Here is a 22,909-nt window from a genome sequence, read left to right on the forward strand (position 1 = left end):
GCAGCAGAGAGCGACAACCAGACAAACACAAATATGCCAGTCATGAAATGATGGCAGAAGGTTGAACATGTTTGGGGGGGGACAGCGGCGAAGAAGAGCCACTCCGATCATGACCAAGGGAGGCGTAGTAGTAGTAGTACATCTGAAGCCAACCAAATTGCCCTTTTTTCTACTTCTGGTCAATTAAAAAATAAAAAAACTGTGTGAATAATAAATGTCCAAATTTCTGTGGTAGAAAAAATAACTCATACATCCACAGCTATCACTGGTCAAATTCCCAATGTAAATCTAGATCTCTGTGCAAAACCCCTCCCCCCTCTTCCCTGTAGTGGGAAACGTACCACAGTGGTAGAAACACGTGTATGACTGCGCCCTCTGCAGGCCGTGACGGGTATTGAAGGGGAAGAATTTAATACGCACTTCTGTCCAGAGGCGGAGCTGTGGCGCCACCAAGCGAACAAACAGAGGAACTGCTGCTCCACCGGCCTCTCCATCTTCTCTCTCTCTGTGTTGACATAAGATGGTGGTGAGGTGACGACCAATGTCTCATTTCTCCTCCTTTTGTCGCTTGAATCACTCTAACGAATATCTGACTGCATCATCTGCTTTTTTTTTTTTTTTGCTTTAGTTTGTTTGATATTGTCAATAGACACATGAATCAATATGTTTTGACATGAAACACAATCATTTTGTGCTCTTTTCTCTCTGTAGTTTATCATGGTAGCCAATTACATAATTTTTTTTTATAGTTTATGTTTCATACACTAGTACTGACTGTTGTTGGCATCTTGGTGTCATTGCTGTTCACAGTCAGTCATGTCCTTAATTAATTATGATCTTGAGTGATGCTGTAATCCAGACCCTTAATGTTTTTGTGTATTGTTATAAATTGCATAATGTGTTAGTACAAATTAACTGATGACCTTTGTTGACCTAATCAGGCCTGCGCTTCTCTGACAGCAGCTTTCAGACAACTACTATAGGACCGAGTGGCACAAATTAGGCTACTGAGTTAAATGTGATAAAAATGTCAAAATATCAACATTTATTAAAAAGAGAAAAAAAATGCGCATAAAATGTATTGCGTGCACGGCTTGGGACTAATTAACCACGCGGTGAGGTGGTGAAGCGGTTGACTGAGTGATTAAGGGAGGTGCATTCATCGGTTTTTGGCTCTGAGTTCACAACAACGTGAACTACTAATTGTGCAGAATTCGTGAGGTTTTTTTGTGTGTGTGTGTGTGTGTGTACTGTATGTGTGTGTTTTTCTTGATAATGGGAGTGAGTGGTGCACGCTGTATCTGGGGCAGCTGGGGGGCGCGCAGCACCATGAAAATGTTGCGCGTTCAAGGGAGAGAAAAAAAAAATGTGTCGCGCTGCAGAGCCTGCGCACTTCAGTTGTTCTCGTCACTCCGAAGTTTCGGGAGAACCACAGAGGAAGGAGGAGGGGAGAGAGAGAGGGCGAGAGCAACGCCATTTTCACTGGTAACTATTTATTATATATTCTTGCTTTATTTTGTTACATTATAACCTACACCACCACTCACTCCTAATGACAAGCCGCGAGCGCGTCGTGTGTGCATAAAAATGCACGTATAGCTATAATGCGTTATATAAAATAAAAGAGCGTAACGCAGAAGAGAAGAAAGCTAGCAGCCATTGCGTCCTTCTCCCCGTCGGCCGCTGCTGCTGCTGCTACGACGCGTAACCTTACAGCTCTGATATCTGGCAAACAAAGCCAAGCTGCGTCGTTTTTTTTTTACGTCCGCAATAAAGCCCGAGCTACACGTTGACGTCGAAATTTCACAAGCGAGCAAAGTTTAGCCGTTCGCATGCAGCTACGTTAGCAGCGCCTGAGCCTCATGCAGCTAACAGAGATGGCGGAGAGTGTGTGAGCTGCTCCCTCCTCCCTGTGTGAGGACGAGGAGGAGACGAAGCAGCAGCAGCGGCTCAACAAAGGCACCGGGAAGGCGGAAGCTGATTGGCTCATACGGGGCCACGTGCTCAGAACGAACGCACGCAAAGGAAAATTCTAAATCATTTGGGGGGAAGTTGTTTGTTCTCAACTGTTTAGTTAGTTACTCTGATTACAAATACTTTACACGACCTGTAGCTACTTTACACGTGGAAACACTGTAGCTACCCTCTAATAAAAATGAAGAAGAAAGAAAAAAAAAAAAGTTCAAAACCCATGGCTTACATTTTTTTTCGTGTAAAACAGCTGTTAATCCTGTGGGTTATTTTGGCTGCTTTATGGCTTGAAAATGTACGTTATTTGTAATTCGCCCTGTTATATTTGTCTGACTAATTGATCCTTTGCCTCTCCTGTGTCTTACATTGCTTTTTGCTGTTTTTGTGTATTACTCCACTGTGTAACTCTGTTTTGAAAAATGATATATAAACTTTATTTCAGACACAGGTCCATATCACAATCAAACAATATAAATAGTACAAAAATAAAAAGAAAGTACAAAAAAACATTTCATAAAATATACAGACTATTGCACCAATGCCACCTTAGCCTAGAAGTGAATCGGTAGCAGCTTTTCAATGGGCTTACTAGAGCCTCAATTATGTGATTCTCTGATTTGTGAAATGGAAATGTATGGAATGGAGATGATGCTGATAGCATAATAATAATGATACTAATAATACATATTATTATTATTATTATTATTATATGAAATTAGTCCACCATGCCTAAGTGTATGTGATAGCAACAAAAGTAATTATGTTTATTAAGTAAAATCCTAACTGGACAAAAGTAAATGAGTAACAAAGATTACAACAGAACATTATTCATCCCTGTGTAATTCTTCACCTGTGCAGTTTATTATCATGGCAGAAGTGTAGTAGGGACACTAAGTTTAAAATTAATTATTAGTAGGCAAATTTTTCTCAGATATGTATTATTATAACAAGTTCTTGTATATATTTCCCTCTCTCTATATTATTATATTAAAAAAACAAAACAAACTTTTTCTCTCTCTCTTTGTCGATGTAGTTGTGGTAGTCAAGAGCTTTATCAAAATAAAAATCAATTCTTATCAAAGGAGCTGTGGTGTCAGTGGTGGGTACAGACTGTCTCTGCTTCCTGTGGAGTATGAGTGGACAACTATGACTCAGCTGAAAACATAGACAGCAAAAACTGCATATAGGGTATCCGCGGGGTCTTGAAAAGTATTAAATGGTGATAAATCAATTTTGGGAAAATTAAGACCCTTAAAAAGTATTAAAAAGTCTTTTCACGACTTTATAAAGTCTTAAATTTTGAAGGTATTTTTTCAGAATTAGCTGACCAAGAGTTTGCGTCCTAAAAAACATTGTGAAAGTGTGTGAATTTATTCGTTTTTTTTTTTTTTTTTTAAACAAAGATGAACCAGTAAATAAAAAAGAAAAGGAGATAGTTTTTTTGTTTTTTGAGAGTGGAGCAATGTTTTTTTTGTTTTGTTTTTTGGATAAACTTTGCCTGATCCCAGCCTATTTTGAATTCTGTTGTATCATAGTGGTCTATAGTCTTTATCACAAACTAAAACTGTGACGTTAAAAGTGTCACTGATGTAAATGGTTACAGCTTGAAGTGGCGGTGAGGTGTTGAAAAATATTGAGAAGGTCTTGAAAAAGTCTTAAAAGGGTATTAGAATGAACTTCAAGATTCCTGTATACACCCTGATATAACGCATCTGTCAATTTTAACCTCGTTTTCGTTGTTTTAGTTTACTAGCTAATTGCATCTTTTCACTTTGTTTTTTTTTCTCCTCCTGGTCTCATTCATTCTCATTCTCCTGTATCCCTCTTGTGTTGCAGGCTCCCACTCTATCATCTTTCTCTACTGCTCTTTCTCTCTGTCAGACTCAGACATGTGTCTCTAGTCCAGATCAGGTGGATCAAGTGGATCAGGACCAGGCTCTCCTTGTGGGCGGATAATCTGTTTAGACTCTGACTCGGCACCACACCGAGTCGTTGTGAGCTTATTATCGTAAGAGAAGCAAGAGGGGGGAAGGGAAGGGAAGGCCGGCACGATGTCGACTTCCTGGCGTGATGACGATGAAGACTTCAAGGTGGGAGGAGTCAAAGGAGGTCTGAGGTCCAAACCCAGGTTCTCCCTCACCGAGGTGAAGATGCTGCTGGACGCGGTCAAGAGGAACAGATACATCATCCTCAGTGAGTGTGTGGGCTTTGATAAGGTCCAAGTCCAGAGCTCTCAATGCAGTAGAATTGCATTGATAAGTTATTAACAGTGGTGGACAGTAACAGAGTAAATTTACCTGAGTACTGTACTTAAAGGGATAGTTCAACATTTTGGCAAATTGGCCCATTGCCATAATCGCTATAGTCATAGCAGTAGGTTCGTTACCTTTAATTGTCGGTGCAAGCTATTTTTAGAATGGCGAAGTGGAGCGGCAGCCTGCTCAGAGCTACGCTATGGAGGCTAAAGGAATTTCTTGGTTTCCTTCATCAAACTCATCAAATACAAAAACTCCAAAACGCTTTCGTGGACAAGTTGTGACCTGCACATTCACCACGCTATGAGATAATAATGGAACGTTACCAGACAGAGTTGTTTTCGAGGTAAATACAGAGTCTGCTTGCTGAAAAACTGTCCCTGAATGCAACACGCATCAGCGGTTTTGCATGAATTTACCTCTAAAACAACTCCGTCTCGTAACGTTGTGTTATATCTCATAGCGTGGTGATTGTGCAGCTCACAACTTGTCCACCAGAGCGTTGTGGACTTGTTGGATTGTGTATTTGATGAGTTTGATGAGGGAAACCAAGAAATTCCTTTAGCCTCCGTAGCGTAGCTCTGAGCAGCTCACGGCTCTGCTCTGCCGTTCTAAAAACAGCTTGCACCGACAATTAAAGGTAACGAACCTACTGCTATGACTATAGGGATTATGGCAATGGGCCAATTTGCCAAAATGTTGAACTATCCCTTTAAGTACATATCCAGAGTATGTGTACTTTACTCGAGTATTAGATTTCTTTGGTACTTATTACTCTTAATTGAATACATTTCCAAGACAAATATTTTTACTTTTACTCGAGTTAATTTGTAGGAAGGCTGAAAAGTACTCGTTACTTTCAGGTCTTTTTCTAAAATCCTATTGGACACAAGCTGTGTTTGTCAGAGAAGGAAACCCTAACCCCTAAACGCAGCACATCAGTGCAGCTGCTTTCAAAGAGTTCATTCTCACTAACAAGAGTTAAAAGCTCCTTACATTCATTTAGAAATAAATATAGTAATTCATTGATGTGAAAAATAATAAAGTGTGTTGTTACTCTTACTTTTACTTAAAGCAGAAGTGAGTGATCCGGTCGTTTTCGCTAATGCTGCGTTCCAGGCAGGCTTTTGAAATCGTAAATTACAGCTTCAAGTCACAACTTACGACTTTGTAGCGTTCCAGGCAACCCACTCGTGTTTTTCCGACCTGTTTTACCGGTGAAAGTCACTATAACGGCCACTCGTAACTTCCGACCGGTGAACTCGTACCAGATCGAACTGGTACCACTTCACGGTCGGAAAAATACGAGTTGCCTTGAACGCACCATAACAGTCCTCGTCGCTACGTCACCACATTCACGGCGTTCCTTGGCTGCACACACAGCCCTGCATGCCGTTCTCTCTCCTCATTGGATAAAAACTGTAGGATACGATAAAAGTTTTCTCCTCGGCTCAGAGCAGAGCAGAGTGACTGACAGACCCGTGTTTCAGTCCAAACACTCTATGTAAGTGATTGCTGTCGGAAGATATAACTATTTAAGACTTATATTAACACAAATATATCACTCACTTCTGCTTTAAAGTAAATTTAAAAGCAAGTACCTTTTTTACTCTTACTGGAGTAACATGTCGACTGAGCTACTTTTACTTGTAACGGAGTAATTTTTGACCAGTAGTATTTGTACTCTTACTCAAGTACTGGGGTGGAGTACTCTGTCCATCTCTGGTTATTAAAGTATTATTATCATTGTGTATCTCAACTTTCACTCTGAGGCGTCTTGTCTCATCTGTCAGTTGAGCATTTCTAAATACACATGATCCATCGGCTGCTGGTGCCACACAGGAGAACTCAGTAAGAAGCAGAAATCACAGTGGAGGTAAATGACGGTGGTTTGTCGGTGCACCAAAATCTAAGCTCAGAAATGAGATGGTTCCTGCTGGAATGAACCTTGGAACAACTTGTTCAACAACATTTTTCATGTACACAAACTTTCACTTTAGATTGCTCATCACAGAACCTGATAATTCCTATACTAGCTTAGTCCTCATTGAATATTACTGGTATCTGCAGAGTGAAATACCATAACCCAATTCTCCAGATGTTTGTAATGATTGATAGATAGATAGATAGATAGATAGATAGATAGATAGATAGATAGATAGATAGATAGATAGATAGATAGATAGATAGATAGGTAGGTCTGAACAGGTCTGAAAATGGCCACCACCACTGTTTAGAAATGTTACACATGAGCAGACCCGATGCCCCCCCCCCCCCCCCCCCCCCCCATGTCTGACATCACGGTGCTTTCTCTCCCTCCCTGTAGGGAAGTTCAACCAGGGTGTGTCGGCCGAGGCCAAGAAACAGACCTGGACTGAAATCACAAACCAGATCAACGGCCTGGGAGAGAATCACAGAGAGGTTTGTGATCGTCGTCGTCGTCATCTTATAATCAGTGGTGTAGTCGAGGGGGTACGCCGGTATACGTCGTATACCTACTTATTTTTCAGTCAGAATTGACCCTTTGTCAAGGCCCCGCCCCCCACGGTTACTGTTGCTAGGTTGGACAAACAATGGTCACGGAAGGGTTAACTCCCATTGGAAACCATTGAAAATTAGGAAGATTTAAATTGCTAGTAAGGGAAATTTGAATTAACTTACATATCAGAAAAATGGTGTCCGTGATAGAAGACAGACGTGGCTAAAGAGCGATTGAACGGGCTTTACCCGACTTTTCCGAAAAATGGGGAAAAATCATTGTTTTGGTCACTAGCTAGTAGCTAACGGCGCTAGCTAACGTTAGCTACAAGCTAATCTCCGCCGATCTCCCGTTTCTCCTCGTAAAACTTCACAAAGTTCAAAAGACATTAGTAGCGGTAATGTTACGTTTGCTAGATAACTTTGAAGGTACTAGATCTTCTCTGTCTATGAACACGACCAGAGAGTGGACTGGAGGATGAATGAGCTTAGCACTTCAGTACAGCCAGGGAAAAACCATAGACTGTAAAAAGAATGGACGTAGCACCGTGACGTCACCCATTGGTTTGGAGGAGTCTGTTTTGTGCCGCTACTACGGGGGTTTGAGCCGCGCCATGTTGGATTCTACTTGCCATATTTGGAGCGGTGCGGCCGTTGGCCGGCCGAGGGCCCGCCCACTGGCCTCGTAGCAGCGGTCTCCGGACCTGTCACTCAACGGTTCTGCGCCCTAATTGGCCAGAACTTTAAACCTAATAATAGTAAAACGATAGAGTTTAAAAAAAATTCACCCCCCTCAGAGTGTGTGCGGGGGTAGAAACTATCGGTTGAGACCAAAAAAATAAAATGTACCAGGCTGTAAATGTTGTTTTAAGCTGTAAAATCGGCTATTTTAACGTGGGGCTCAATTGGAGTTGCTCCCTTCTGGAGCCAGCCCCCAGCGACAGCCGGGGGGATTGCAGCTTTTTGAACGCGGAAGTGAGCTTCACTTCTCAGACCGACAACTGCCCCCTTGGGAAAAACGGGCTCACTTCTCATGAGGACTGCAGGACAACAACAACAACAAACAAAACTTTGCAGTTAACCCCTGACCTATGCCTACAGCTCCCCCTAGTGGACCATTTCTGTTTCTTTGTACTTTAAGAACAGTTTGTAAATGAGATGTGAGCTTTTTTTTTTTTTTTTTTTTATGTTTTGTGTTGCTGTTGTCCACTGTATGAATGATGATGATCTATGTTGAATGTTCTGTGTTAAATTCTGAAACAGAAATGTTTGTAAGATGTTTTGACCCCAGGAAGAATAGCTGCTGTCTTGTACAGCAGCTAATGGGGATCTAATAAAACAAACAAACAAACAAACCCCCAAACCCTATTATTAAGCTCAACTAAATACATAACAGAAAGTTAAAGTAATATTATATACAGTACATAGGCTAAGTACCGTATGTGATGTCTTGTGTTTAGGGAATGGGATAAAAATGACTCCAATACGTTCCAGATATTGTGAGTTGCTATTGCAGGAACCCCAGGCACATTTTAACCATATTGAAAAATTATAAAGTAGTTTTTGCCCAAAAGTTGCTGTCTGCCTATCTGGTTTCATAGGGTTTCATGCCAGAGTTGTCCAACCTTAGAATGTTGCGCAACACGTGACATGGGGAGAAGCGCTCTGATTGGTGGAACAGCAGACCAATCAGAAGGCCAACAAAGGGTCAATTGCGTATAGCCACTTCTAAATCCCCCCTGATGCGCACAAAGGGTTAACAGCCGGTCTCTGCTAGAAGTCCCGCCTCTAACCTGAATATCGATCTCCGATTGGCTCGGCCGTTTCTCGCTAACGATTGGCTGTCCCCGCTGTCACTCCGTCTGCTTGTAAAAGTTACCTGCTCCTTGGTCGGACGGACAGGAGGTCACGGTGCTTGAATCTGCGACCGCGAATGCAAGTTGTCAACATGTTCGGCTTTAGTTCTGCCTGGGTCACGTTAGCTAGACGGATTTAACATCAGTGGTGTCATTTACATGTGTTTGTGTCTGTCTGTCTGTTTGCATGCGTGCGTGCGTGCGTGCGTGTGTGTGCGCTCTGCCTGTGGGTCTGTGCTTGGTAGGCTAATAAGGAAGGGAGCTGTTTAAAAAACAAAAATAAAGAACATTGGTCGGGAAAAGGCCTAGAAAAAAACCTCAGATTCCAGATGCTCATGTAGGCTAATTTTATACATTTTGGGGGAATAAATTACACATAAGTGTGTGAAAGTAAAAGCCTTTTTTGCTCAGGCAATAACTGTAGGCCTACCACCAAGCTCGATTGTATCCCTAATGTATCTGTTCATATGTCATGCATCAACATATTTTTGTCAGGTGACAGGCAGTAGAGAGGCTGGAGGAGATGGAGAAGGAGAGACCAGAGGAGGTAGAGGAGGAGAGGCTAGAACAGAAGGAGGAGAGGCAGGAAGAGGTAGAGAAGGAGAAGCTGGATGAGGTAGAGGAAGGAGGAGATGGAGGAGAGGCTGGAAATCCACAGGTGAGGTTAAATAATGATGGATGTGTTAGTCATGATGATGCACAGTTCACTTCAGCCAGAGCAACTGAGAACTCTTCTAAGTTGCCTTCTTGTCTTTCATTAGTTGCTCATTAGTTACCTAACATAAAACTATGATTGCAAATGCAAAAAACATCAACTTTCAGGAGCGGTGCCTCAGAGTACCTACTTTTGTGTCCCCACCAATGTTGCCCTTGGCAAAGAGAATGATTTGTGTGTTTTATTTAAGATGAAATATGAACAAGGATGCATTGTCAACTTCAGATTTTAAGTAACTATAAACTATGAATAACTGAAACACCATGTTTGCCTCATGATAAATACATTCATCCAGGCTGCTTGTGTGACCAGTAGTAACTACAAACTGCTCCTAATCAAGTCATGATCATTTTATAATAGTGAGCAAGTAGAAATGACGGATTTTTTGGGTAAACTAAATAGAGTAGTCTTACATGTCACTGTTTCTAAAACAGGGCTTTTTTTCTGGACTACTTAAAAAAAAGGTGAAAATTTAGAGTATACCCACTTCTCCAGGGACCACTACACCACTGCTTATAATACTGATCACGGTCTGCTGATCTTTTTTTTGGTTTTACACTGAGGCTGAGGGTGACGTATAAATCTGCATTTAATGCATTTCTCATCCAAGTGTAATTGTAAATATCATCTGTTTGTATAGATCACACAAGTGATTCCCAAACGTTTAAACTGCAGCTGCATAAAGCCTTGTAAAATGATACAAGGTAGTATTTCTTATAAGATGATGGGATTATGGGCAAGGACCTGATCCAGATACACTGTGTATGTACTAGTGAAATACTCCAACCCTATAGTTGAGTATCAAGAAAACATCTAATACACCTGTAATAGTGTTTGCATGCTTGCTTGCAAGAAAATGTAAAATGTTATGATATTATGGAAATGATATGGTTCAGTATGATCCAATCAACTTTTATTTTTATGGCACTTTTCATACATTGAGTAACACAAAGTGCCTCACAGAGGCTAAAAACAACAAAGAAAACCAAGAAAACCCGACCCTCCCACCCCCACATCAAATCAAAATAAACTTTATTAGTCCCGGAAGGGAAATTTGTCTTGGGCAAGTGGCGTCGTAACAGCTGCTTTGTACTTGCAATACATACATACACAATACATACACTACAGTAGTAACAATAGCACACATATCCAAGAAAGAAAAGAGAAAAAAACAAAGTGCAGAGAATGCAATGAATAGTTTAAAACACTTATAATACAAGTTCAAATAAAAACATACTAAAATACTAAAAAAGAACAAGGAATGTTGATTAACATACAGTATATACACACAGAGATGCACGAATACATACACACTCACACACATTTTACATTTTCATTTGACCTTTATTTGTTAGAGAGGGACATTGTACATTAAAGCAGAAGTAAGGTGAATGTTTGTGTTAATATAAGTCTTAAATAGTTGTATCTTCCGACAGCAATCACTTCTATAGAGTGTTTGGTCTGAAACACGGGTCTGTCAGTCACTCTGCTCTGCTCTGAGCCGAGGAGAAAACTTTCCTTGTATCCTACAACCTTTATCCAATGAGGAGAGAGAACGGCATAAAGGGGCAGTCCTCTCTGTGTGTGCAGCCAAGGGATGCGCGTGAATGTGGTGACGTAGGGACGAGGGCGGGGACTGCTAACTCCATCTGCTGACAGGAAGTTAGCCAAAACCACCGGATCGCTGACTTCTGCTTTAAATGAACATAAAAAAAGTTTTGAAAAAGTGAATGCACCCAATTATAGGCAAAAGGCTCATTTTCATTGGCGGTCCGCCTGCCACTCTCCAGTGTTTCCTGGGGTAAAATCAATGATCTGGGTGTGTCGACATTTAAAATCTGTTGAGATTTTAGGAGTAAATGTATTGATTATTGGTTAATCATTTAGTTTGAAGTGATTAACCAAACAAACAAACATTGGCACCACTGATTCAATTCACTGTGATATGGATTTGTTGTCTGTGCTTGACAAATGACCAGTTTCCAATGCACTGACTGTAATCCACTGGTTGTTTCTCTGGTGGTGTGTAGCGGCTGAGCTCTGACCGGCGGTTGTATCTTCTCACAGGTGCGTCAGATCATGAAGAAGTGGGCTGACCTCAAATGCGACGGAAAGCGACGCATCGTGGCGCTGCGGGGCCCCAACGGCAACACGCTGAGGAAGAAGAACCTGGGCCCCGTGGAGAGGATGGTCCACAAGATACTGATGATGAGTCCCAGAGGAGGTGAGCAGGCATCAGCTTTTTAAAAGGGGGTGAAGGTGAAGGCTTTCTTTGAGATGTGATCAGTTCTTGGTTGAGTAGTGTTGCTGTAACATCCATGCCAAGAGGAAATCTTTAATTTTTTAATCTTTTAATCTAACCAATATTATTATTTTTTTGTATATTAATAATTTGGACTGTCTTTTAGGTCATAAAGATCACAAAGAAAGCAGAGCATATGGAAAAGGAAATCAAAAAAATAAATAATAATAAACTTTATTTATAGGGCACTTTTAATTAAATTGCTTTACTTTTGATTTTAAAAAAATTAAATTAAAAACAGAAACCAGAAAGAACTGGGAATATGCCAATTAAAATTTAGAAATAAATAGGTTTTCAGCTGTTTTTTTGTTTTTTTAAATCGTTCTTTTATCATCTCTTACAGCCCTAAAGGGATAGTTTAACATTTTGGCAAACTGACCCATTGCCATAATCCCTATACTTTAATTGTCAGTGCAAGCTATTTTTAGAACGGCGGAGCAGAGCCGCGAGCTGCTCAGAGCTACGCTACGGAGGCTAATGGGATTTCTTGGTTTCCCGCATCAAACTCAACTCAAAAATACACAATCCAACAACTCCAAAACGCTCTGGTGGACAAGTTGTGATTTGATGAGGGAAACCAAGAAATCCCATGAGCCTCCGTAGCGTAGCTCTGAGCAGCTGCCGCTCCGCTCCGCCGTTCTAAAAACAGCTTGCACCGACAATTAAAGGTAAAACCTACTCCTAAAACTATAAGGATTATGGCAATGGCCAATTTGCCAAAATGTTTAACTATTCCTTTAACAGTTTATTTCAAGGAGCATAAAGAAGCTTGTGTAAAAGTGTGTGATGTGTCATTGTTTTCACTTGTTGCTCTCTCAGATGGAGAAAGTGATCCGGACATTGACGAGGACGACTTCCCCAAGCCTTACTCCAAGCCCTACTCCTACCTCAGCCTGACAGACGGCCCCCACACGTTACCGGGAGGAGCCTCCTTCGAACTCTCTCCTCTCTCTTCACCAGAGAAAGAAATTGGTGAGTGGAGCGGCTGCTGCACCAGGAACAGGGCAGGCGGTACACACGTGGTCTTCTACACCCATATGAAAAAATGATACATCCAGTTTCTCTGTATACCCACGTGGCTATCTACCCTACACATGTATGGAAGTAACACAATAATACACTCATTTAACTATGGTGGCATCATTGATGACAGCACTACTCAGGGTTCGTACGTTTTGAAAAAACCTGGAAAAGTCATGGAGTTTGAAAATGTCATTTTCCAGGCCTGGAAAAGTCTTGGAAACATAAATTCACCCCAAAAGTTTTGGAAAAGTCATGGAATTTTATTTTACTATAATGATAACATTTAGTAATAACAGTCTAAAAAGTTGATTTTAAAACTGATCAATACATATTTCGTATCGAAAAGTGTCGCGCATTGATCAGCCTCATTCTCGTCAGGTCACGCGTGACGTGCGTAGCAAGGTGCAGATCGGATCGAGTGGCAACATGCTCCAACAGTTTAGCTCGCAAAGATGCCAGGAAGGTGCTCATTCAACAATATTTGGCTGCACACAGAGAAGTATTTATGGCTGGAGAAGACGGAGGACAAAGGCAAAGCTAAATGTGTCGTATGCAGTAAGACAACCCTGGCCTGCCTGCGCGTATGAGCCCGGTGACGTGACTCAATCACTCGCTTCTTTTTACAGTCTATGGTGACTCGCTGGAGGCAGATACGCCAAGTCGCGCTGGGTCTCCTGCCGCTGTTGATTCGGCATGAGCGGACCTGTTCGTCCAAGTGGCCGCGGTCCGAGCGGACGTGGCGGCGTGCATTCGGTTTCGTTTCTCCCCCCACCACCCCGTGCGTGTCCGCGGCGCACCGCTGCACACCGCTGCACGGACATGCCCCCCCCCCCCATAGCAGAGGAAACGGGCTCTTGAATGGCTGGTCCAGACCCTTGATTTAAACTATGAGATTTGTTTTTGCTCCCAGTCCCCACTAGACCAGTTTTGAGTTCAGTTTAAGTTTCACACTCATTCTTGCCTTGTTGCCTTACAATGATAGGGACCTCAGTCAACTCAATGTGCTTTTTTTTTTTTTTTTTTTTTAAATCTGGAACAAATGTTCCCTTTCATGTTCTTCTCAGAGTACACCAGAATGCTTCATTTATGTGTTAAAATCAAAAAAAATTTCTGGGGGGGGAATGCCCCCAGACCCCCCTACAGGGGTTTGGTGACTCACCTTTTTCACCACTTCTGAGTTTGCAGGCATACAGCCTATGCATCTTCAGGAATATGCAAGGCAAGTAGAGCTGTGCATAAAGCCCATTGTCATTAGATCTATTCTTTGACAATTCCACTGTTTTTTTGTTTGTTTGTTTGTTTGTTTTACATAGTTTGCATATATTTAATGCGTACATTGATGTTTTAGAGGTCTTGTAATGTCATGGAAACTTGTTGCCAAGTCATGGGAAAGTCATGGAAATTTGTTGGTTAAAATGTGTATGAACCCTGACTACTTCATGTCCGAGGCAGTCATAGACACTTTAACATTGCTGTGACATCATTACTACGTCTTGTCTCCTAGGAGATCCCCTCCATTCCTCCTCTGAATTCGACTTGGAAATGGGTGACGATGGAGGTAAGAAAGCACTTCTGTACAGCTGCTGTTTACAGATAAGCCGTTTGACTGTTGTGGCTTCAGGGAAAGTTCAAGGTCAAAGTCCATTTAGCTCACAGCATGTGTGTGTTGGTGCCAGGACTGCAGATTGTGTGAAAGTGTGAAAGAGTTTACTGACAAATTTGAAGTACCTGCAAACTGGTTATTCTATGACTATTATATATTATATATATATTAAAGGAATATTTAAGCATTTTGGCAAATTCACCTATTGCCATAATCCCTATAGTCTTAGGAGAAGGTTCATTGCCTTTAATTGTCAGTGCAAGCTGTTTTTAGAACGGAGGCTCATGGTTTTTCCTCATTTCCCTCATCAAACTGAATTCACAATCCAACAACTCCAAAACGCTCTGGTGGACAAGTTGTGACCTGCACATTCACCACACTATGAAATAATAATGTATAATTATGTAACATTACAACACATGATGTGAATACTCACAACTATTTTCTTTTTTGAAATCACTCCACCCAGTAGCCGTGTCTGGAATGTAGTTCCGGCAACGCATGCCTCTAAAACAACTCTGTGTGGTAACATTGTGTTATTATCTCATAGCGTGGTGAATGTGCAGCTCACAACTTGTCCACCAGAGCGTTTTGGAGTTGTTGGATTGTGTATTTGATGAGGGAAAGGCAAAAATACCAGGTGCCGTGCAGAGCTCACGTCTCTGCCCCACCGATCTAAAAACATCTTGCACTGACAAATTAAGGTAATGAACCTACTCCTAAAATTATAGGGATTATGGCAATAGGCAAATTTGCCAAAATGTTGAAATATCTCTTTAAAAGAAATAGTCACGTCAAAATATTTTGAGAATAAAGCATTTTCTCAATATTATAACTTTAACCTTGAACTTTTTTTGAGCTGTGCCACAAGTTTATGCATCAGAATTAGTATTTGAGGAAAAGAACGGGATCGGTGCCTCCCAACAAGAATGTGAACTCCATGGGCCTGATCTACTAAAGGTTTGCTTGTATAAAAATGAGTGCAAACTTGATATCGCCAGCAAAGAAATGTGCAAGCTGATCTACTAACACTGATCACGAACGACTGCGTCTTTCAACTGAGCAAAACACATGCTGCCTATTTAGCACCTGGCCCTAATGAATATGCAACATGGTGTTTCTGCCCAGGTGAGCAAAATACTGGGAGGAGAAAATGCAGATAGTTTGATTTAGCTTTTAGCACATGCAGTGTTATTTACTAAAGCTGGAAGTGAATTGCAGAGACTGTGACTGAATTTAAAGCGTTTGAAAAGGAGGGGCCGGTCAGCTCAGCATTACACAGCATTAGTGGCTGCTGTTACTGCAGTGAGGAGGAAACACGGGCACAATGAAGAGAACAAGTTTCTCCCTCGTGTTTATGTTTTTGGAACAACAGAAGAAAAAATAATTCAGACCTGCCACCTATCAGCCGTGTCATGTTGGAGCTGTTGGATGAATTTAAAGAGGAACTGTGCAGGATTTGTAGCTTAACCAAGCTACATATTTACCTTAAAGCAGAAGTAAGCGATCCGGTCGTTTTGGCTAATGCTGCGTTCCAGGCAGGCTTTTGAAACCGTAAGTTACAGCTTCAAGTCACGACTTACGACATTGTAGCGTTCCAGACAACCCACTGGTGTTTCTCCGACCTGTTTTACCTGTGAAAGTCACTATAACGGCCACTCGTAACTTCTGACCCGTGAACTCGTACCAGATCGAACTGGTACGACTTCACAGGTCGGAAAAACACGAGTTACGGGTTGCCTTGAACGCACCATAACTTCTTGTCAGCCGATGGAGTTAGCAGCCCCCGCCCTCGTCATGGATCTATTGGTCCTCGTCCCTACGTCACCACATTCAGGCGCATAGATATAAGTATTTAAGACTTATATTAACACAAAAATATCGCTTACTTCTGCTTTAATTAAACAGCTTTGTAGTAATTGTGATGGTAAAATAAATGACTTGTAACTTGTTCCAGGGAGAATGGAGGCTCTCTGTCTTCCACCTTGTTAGATCAAAGCCTCCGACCCAGCTCTCGTCTGTGCGGCACCGCGTCACAAACACGCCCCCTAAACCTGTAATCTCTTGTTTCTGACAGATAAGACTACACAGATATACACATCGTAACATCGTATATGATAAATAACGTTAACCACCGCTCCATGGATTGATTTCTCGCCGGCTTCGTTGTAAACAAATGCACATGGCCAGGAGGAGGGTTAGCGACACAGAGGAGAAGAGACCGGACTTGGAGCCACACGCATGAATGAGTTATTTAAAGGGATAGTTAAACATTTTGGCAAATTGGCCCATTGCCATAACCCCTATAGTCATAGCAGTAGGTTTGTTACATTTAATTGTCGGTGTAAGCTATTTTTAGAACAGCGGAGCAGAGCCGTGAGCTGCTCAGAGCTACGCTATGGAGGTTAATGGGATTTCTTGGTTTCCCTCATCAAACTCATCAAATACACAATCCAACAACTCCACAACGCTCTGGTGGACAAGTTGTGACCTGCACATTCACCACGCTATGAGATAATAACACAACGTTACCAGGCAGAGTTGTTATCCACCGCTTCGTTGTAAACAAATGCACATGGGCGAGAGGAGCGTCACCAAAACAGCGGAAAAGCGACCGGACTTGTGTAGTTCCCCTTTCATTCTGCATTTGTGGCCTTCCAGCTCTCTGTCCACACTCTCCATGGCAGAAACAATTACATTACAATGTGCAAAACTCTCATTTCAATTGTGCGTGTTGTCATTTAAGGCTGTTACTAAACATACGCCAACCAAACACGCAAAATGTTACCATGAGCAGGCGATTTAGCCATAGCTCTTTACCTGGGATCTTAGTAGATCAGGCCCCAGTTTCAGTGCTGATGTAAAAAGGAGGATGTTTTATTAAGACAAACTAAATGAATGTCTCGTTATCTGTCGTCTACCAGAACGCACCGTGGACTTTGATGAAAATGATGACTCCTCCTTGTTCTCCTCCCATCCTTCCTCCTCTCTTCCCCCGCCCTCCTCCCTGGACCCCCTGCCTGATAACGTCCTGCCGAGGGTCAAGCCAGTCTACACCTATTCCCGAAACAGCAGCAGCAGCCAGAACCACCACAACCACATCCAGAACCACAACTACTCCCGCTCCGTGGCCTCCACCTCCTCCGCTTTCCCGCCGCTGTCTGATTCTGACGCGCTGCCGCCGCCTTTGTCTCAGTCCGCGGCAAACTCCGGCCGGCCCGTTGCCCCCGCCCCCTCCTCCTCCGTTGCCCCCGGCGACTCTACCGCTACCTCTGTCCCCGCTCCTCCTCCTCCTCCTCCTGCTACCTCTGCTGCCGTAACCGCTGCTCCCTCTTCTTTTGTCTCTTCAGCAGCCGGTCTTCCTCAACAACCACCACCTCCCTCCTTCTCCTCCTCCTCCTCCTCAGTCCTCCCACCCACTCAACCCCCCGGCCCCTCCTCCTCCTCCTCCTCCGACCCCCTCCCGGCCGGGGCCTCCTCCTCCTCCTCCTCCTCGGGCCGGCCCCTGGACAACGTGGTCCAGATGGCGTCTCAGAGCCTGCAGCAGCAGCGGGCCAGCCGGATGCTGCTGACCTCGGTGTCCCAGTCCATGGAGGTGCTGGCTCAGTCCGTGCAGCTGCTGGTGGAGAGCCAGCAGGAGTTTGTGCAGGAGTCTCTGCTGCTGCAGAGGGAGACCGTGGACATCCTGAGGGACTTCTCCAACACGGCGCTGACCATGCTGAGGGACAAGTCCAACAGCGGACACCTGGGGACGCATCATCTTCCCTCCTCGCACTCCTGAAAAACAAACACACGTAACAAACTAGTAGGTTCTGACAGAACAAGACAAAGCGAGGAGGAACTAACCGACTCCTTTGGGGTTTGAACGTGTCTTGGTGGTTAAAATTATGAAAGAGATGCTGATATTTGACTTTGACTTTAAGCTGCAAATGGGACAACATATTTGTCCAGAGGGACAGTGGAGACACAAACACATTTTTCCACGTTTTTCCAAGTTTTTCCAATGCTCTTGCCTTTTTTTCTTTTGTACCTGCTGTTGTTTTGTTTTGTGGCAGGGATCAGGGCTCTCCAACTGGGGTCTCATTCATGAAACGTGAGCAGCACGGATTTGTGTGTAGTGCTTGTGTAAATGTAGAAATGCACAGAGATATTGCTTGTCACTGCTCCTTTACAGCTGAGGCTGTGAAGAGCCTCTTCCTCCCGTGGCTGCTGTAGCTCTGTAGTTGTGTGTATTTTTTTAATTTTTTTTAATTTCATGTTTCATATGGAACTGTTCTGGATTTACTAAGATATGCTACTTAATTCACTACATCTGTTTCTTCCCTCCAGCCTTTGATTACCTGACCACTACTAACAGAGGAGAATTAAATGTTTTTTCTGGACTCCACTTCACCCAAAATGACTTTGATCGGTGATCTCTCTTTTTTTTCTCTCTCTCTCTCCCTCTTTCCTTGTTTGTGTCATGGCTGTAGGTGAACAGGATGCACCTATACCTCCTTATATGGTGGTCAGGATCTCCTTATATGGCTATTCATGGGCGGAGAGCTATGCTAATTGCTGATCACCTGGGGCGTGTTGTTAATTTACGATGGGTTGGCATTCATCATCTTACACACGTGTTTACGATCAAATCTGAGTTTCCCGCAGCGTTCATGAATCCGGAGTAGAGTTTTAGTAGCGTGAGCTTTTATGTGCAAATCTACACACAGATTTACTCACGTTTCATGAATGAGACCCACTAACTACCTGCTAACAAACAGAGTGCTACTGAAACAAGCACCGTCACACATTTGATCTAACATTTGGCTCAGCGATTAAACAAAGGAACTGTAACCGTCAGTAGGATTTAGATTTAGTTACTAACTCTAGATACTGAATCTGAAGGCCCAGCTCTGCCACAGAGAAGCAGAGCGTCCCCCCCCCCCCCTGACTGAGTAACTTGATCTACACTGGCTCAGCTCAAAACTGGCTCCACAGTCTTTTAGAGTGAAGAAAATATATCATAATGTCCAACTCACTGCTGCTGCTCAGCTTTTTAACTTCTGTCATTTCTGTTTGACTGAAAGAGAGATGTTTAATCTGTGGGATCATATTATAACCCACAATACAAAGCAAAGATAAGCCAACAACAAGTAACGATGAGACTGAGAGTGAAGGATGAAGAGGCAGTAGTAATGCTGAACACTGAGATGTTTCCACTGGAGTCACTACAGCCTTTCTCTGCGTCACTACAACACGACACAACACAAAACTACACTACAGCCTGGATTTACTGTATGTTGGGACTGTGCCACAGGATCCACATGGATACATGATGTTACCAGGCCTTGTCATTTTAAACTGTCATCAAAATCAGTTCATAAACGGTTGGATAATGCACTACATCCCAGATCTTTCCTTTCCAGTCCTTTTTTAAAATGTTGTGATAATAAAAACCCAGGGATGAGGAGAGAACTGTTCTAAAATATCTGTAAAACGTGTCTCGTTACAGGCTCTTAAAGGAAATTCAAGTTAGATGCTTGTGCTGCTGTTTAGTCGGTTGAACCCTGCTGCAGGCCCGAGCGCCCCCACCCGGCTCTGAATGTGTCTGTCAAACGGTGAACGCAGCTGGTCCAGTTTGTATCATAGATTTACTGTAGAATAAGCCTGGTCCCAAACCTGAAACCTGAAACCTTAGCAAGCATCATAAAAAAATAAAAATGGAAAAAAAAACAAAAAAAATACACAGAGGACTTCAGTCAATCTGATTGAAATATGTATAACCGCAGTTTGTAATGTCACGTTCCCACGAGCGGCTGTGAGAAGCAGTCACATGTTAGTGCTGAAGATGCAATAGACACAAAGACGAGCTGGTGAAAGTCTTGTTATGGCTCCTCCTCCTCCTCCTCCTCCTCCTCCTCCTCCTTTCCCACGTAGAGCTGGCTCTGTCTGACCAAACGACTGTCTGCTGTAACACCAGGCTATGTGATGTTTCCTACAACCACACCCTGAAAAATAAAGTTTTTATTAATAAAACAAGATGCATCTGTTGTTGCAGTGATTTCTGACAATGTTTCCATCTGTACATGCAAACACCTCAATGTCTGTGTCTTGAGGCATTTTCTTACCCTACTGCTAAGACTTGACTTGGGAGTAAAATAAAAGTCTTTGCTGAAAGCTGCGTTTAAAAGTCAGTTATCAATGTTTTAGTGAAGTGTAGGACTGAATCTGAAGTGTCGAGAGTACTACTATGTGCCTTAAATGGAATTTTAGATGGCATCACTTCCATAAATCCATAAAGAGAATCCTTTATCTTAGAATATAGAAATATGTTAGAAATATCTCTATCTATAAATGGCCAATGGGAGTGTATATTCAACTGTTTTTTGATAATAATCTACAAAATAATACAAAATACTATATAAATTGGGAATTGATCAAAAATAAATGTTTCCTATTTTTTTCTATTTATAAATTCAGTGTAACATTGTTGGTGAGATGAAGTCCCTTGTTAAATATGTGACAGGGATGGTACCTGCTCTGTCCAAACGATATTGTTTGATCAGATGTTCGTCATCAAACAAAGCCACAACATCCCAGAATGTTCCCTCATGTCTCTCCCCTGCAGCTCCTAACCACTTGGGACACCTCTGGAGGTCTCTTAATCCCTGGGAGAGTAGGGGTGATTCTTAGATTTGAGAAAGTTGATAAATAGCTTTTAATTCTTAAGTCTGAGAATAGGATTAATTCTCAGTTCAAACTAGACATGGTGAAGCAGCATTTAGCTGTTATGCTGCTCACAACTGGAACAAACTACCAGCAGAACTGAGATCAGCCCCAACTGTGAACACTTTTAAATCCAGGTTAAAAACATTTCTCTTTTCATGTGCTTATAGCAGAGCTCTTTTGAAGAACTTTTATTCAAATTTTTTCTTCTTCTTGGCTCCTGCTTTTAACTCTATGTTTACATTTTTTTCATTAAAAAAATGTTTTGTTTTTATTAGGGGTGTGCCAAAAAATCGATTCACATGAGAATTGCAGTTCTCATTTAATACGATTCAGAATCGATATATGTCCAAAAAATGTCGATTTTAAAAAATAAAACAATGAAACAAATTCTAAGGAAAATCCATTTCCTTAGAATTTAAAAGGCAGCATGTTTAATTGCACTACTCTTTAAAAATAAAGAGGAACTTTTAATTTTGTTACTTTTTATGCTGTTTTATGATATTTTGTCTTTATGTAAAGCACATTGAGATAGCCCCTGGACTCCTGGGACACTCTGACCTCACAAAACCTGTTTTTGGCCACAACTCACTGACTATTACAGAATTTACCTACAATTAAAAGGTGGCATTGTATGTCTTAAAATGTCAAAGGTCAATTTCACAGTGCCCAAACACTCCAGGGGCCTCATTTATCAAAGAGGGTGTAAAACTGCTACTAAATATTTGCGTACGGCGAAAAGACGAAAATGGCGTACACCCTAAATATTTACACCTTTTTCAGATCAATCAAACTGTGCGTACGCACAACTCTCCGCAATAGATCACACAGGACTCAAGAATGGTGCACACGTGAACACACCTCTTACTCCGCCCCCGGAACGCCTATATACAACTATATATGATCAGCACGTGCATATTTAATTAGCCATGTGCTCTCTGTGGCGCAGCAACTTTTGTGACAACAAAGTGACAACGGAGACGGGCAATACATCAGTCAGAAAATGATCTTGCATTTTAATAAGCTACAATAAAAACAAAAACCTCCCAAATCTCAACAAAAGGGAGCAGAAAGAAGAAGAATCTTATGTAATCTGCCCGTTTATCCCAGAAAATCTTTTCTTTTTTTTTACCTAGATGTTAAAACAATGTAGGAAGCAGGACGATAGTTACCATTACTTTGAACGCATTTCCACTACACAGTTACAGCTCTAACTGGACTCGGTTTAGGTCATTTTCTTCACAGTTCCTCCTCAGGGCCGCGTTGTCTCGCTCTTTATTCTCTCCTCTCGTCAGCTCCAAACACACGTGCACCTCGTTAACTCAGGTGACAGAATAATAACAGTCTCAGTAGCTGTAGATCAGTGTGCGCTGCTGCCGATGTGTTTTTAATCTTGGATGTTTTGATCCTTGTCGGACGTCACACAGCCTAATCAAAAAAGCAAAATCCACAATCCGCTCTGTTTATCAATTAACATAAAGCCTAGTGTTATTATAGAGCGGGTTGGATTGCCAGCATCAACGGTCCACCACTACCACAATTACTTCAAAAAATCCTACTGTGCTCTTCTAAATGTACTCCGCTCCACTCTCCCTCTCACACTGCAGTTCTCTGACTCAGCAACGGTGTCGCCAATTCCTCCTGTTCCTCAAAAAAGGTGTAAATCACGGTACGCCAGGGTCAAAATGGGTGTAAATGTCCGCACTTTTCCCCGTCAGGTTTTGGTTTGATAGATCCCAAATTTGGCGGAGAAAAGTGCGTACGCACAAAACGAGGGGAAAATGGCGTAAAAAAAGGTGTATCCACAATGATAAATGAGGCCCCTGGTGCGGTGGCTGGCATCTTAGCTTCCAGAAGGTCCTGGGTTCAATTTCCCTGTGTCTGCATGGCTTCTCTCCAGGTTCTTCATCCCACTGTCCAACAGTGTGTAAGTGTTGTTCATACAGATTCAAATAGTGGCCCAAAAGCAACCTCCAAGTGGCTGGACCAGGCTCCTATAAG

The 22,909-nt window shown here is 42.3% G+C and overlaps 1 protein-coding gene across 4 annotated transcripts; it reads left to right on the forward strand.

Annotated features, from left to right (window-relative positions):
- Positions 1-1,356: 1,356 nt before the first annotated feature.
- LOC310995928 (uncharacterized protein) lies at positions 1,357-18,535 on the forward strand. Of its 4 annotated transcripts, none has more exons than XM_083985140.1 (7): positions 1,357-1,485; positions 3,808-4,164; positions 6,553-6,647; positions 11,343-11,499; positions 12,397-12,549; positions 14,105-14,158; positions 17,128-18,535. In XM_083985140.1, the coding sequence occupies exons 2-7, from the start codon at positions 4,023-4,025 to the stop codon at positions 17,982-17,984; spliced, it is 1,458 nt and encodes a 485-aa protein (XP_083841266.1). In that variant the 5' UTR covers positions 1,357-1,485; positions 3,808-4,022; the 3' UTR covers positions 17,985-18,535. The 4 variants fall into 4 exon arrangements, with proteins under 4 accessions (XP_083841266.1, XP_083841267.1, XP_083841268.1 ...); XM_083985141.1 differs by having other exon boundaries at positions 17,254-18,535; XM_083985142.1 differs by having other exon boundaries at positions 17,554-18,535.
- Positions 18,536-22,909: the final 4,374 nt, after the last annotated feature.

This window comes from Trachurus trachurus (genome assembly GCF_905171665.1).
Source record: "Trachurus trachurus genome assembly, chromosome: 13".
Classification (NCBI taxonomy): Eukaryota; Metazoa; Chordata; class Actinopteri; order Carangiformes; family Carangidae; genus Trachurus; species Trachurus trachurus.

Excerpts from the sequence above, each read along its gene's own strand:
- LOC310995928 (XM_083985140.1), top strand. The coding sequence starts at position 4,023 with ATGTCGACTTCCTGGCGTGATGACGATGAAGACTTCAAGGTGGGAGGA. Across the intron at positions 6,648-11,342 it reads TGGGAGAGAATCACAGAGAG|GTGCGTCAGATCATGAAGAA; the intron begins GTTTGTGATCGT and ends ATCTTCTCACAG. Across the intron at positions 11,500-12,396 it reads GATGATGAGTCCCAGAGGAG|ATGGAGAAAGTGATCCGGAC; the intron begins GTGAGCAGGCAT and ends TTGCTCTCTCAG.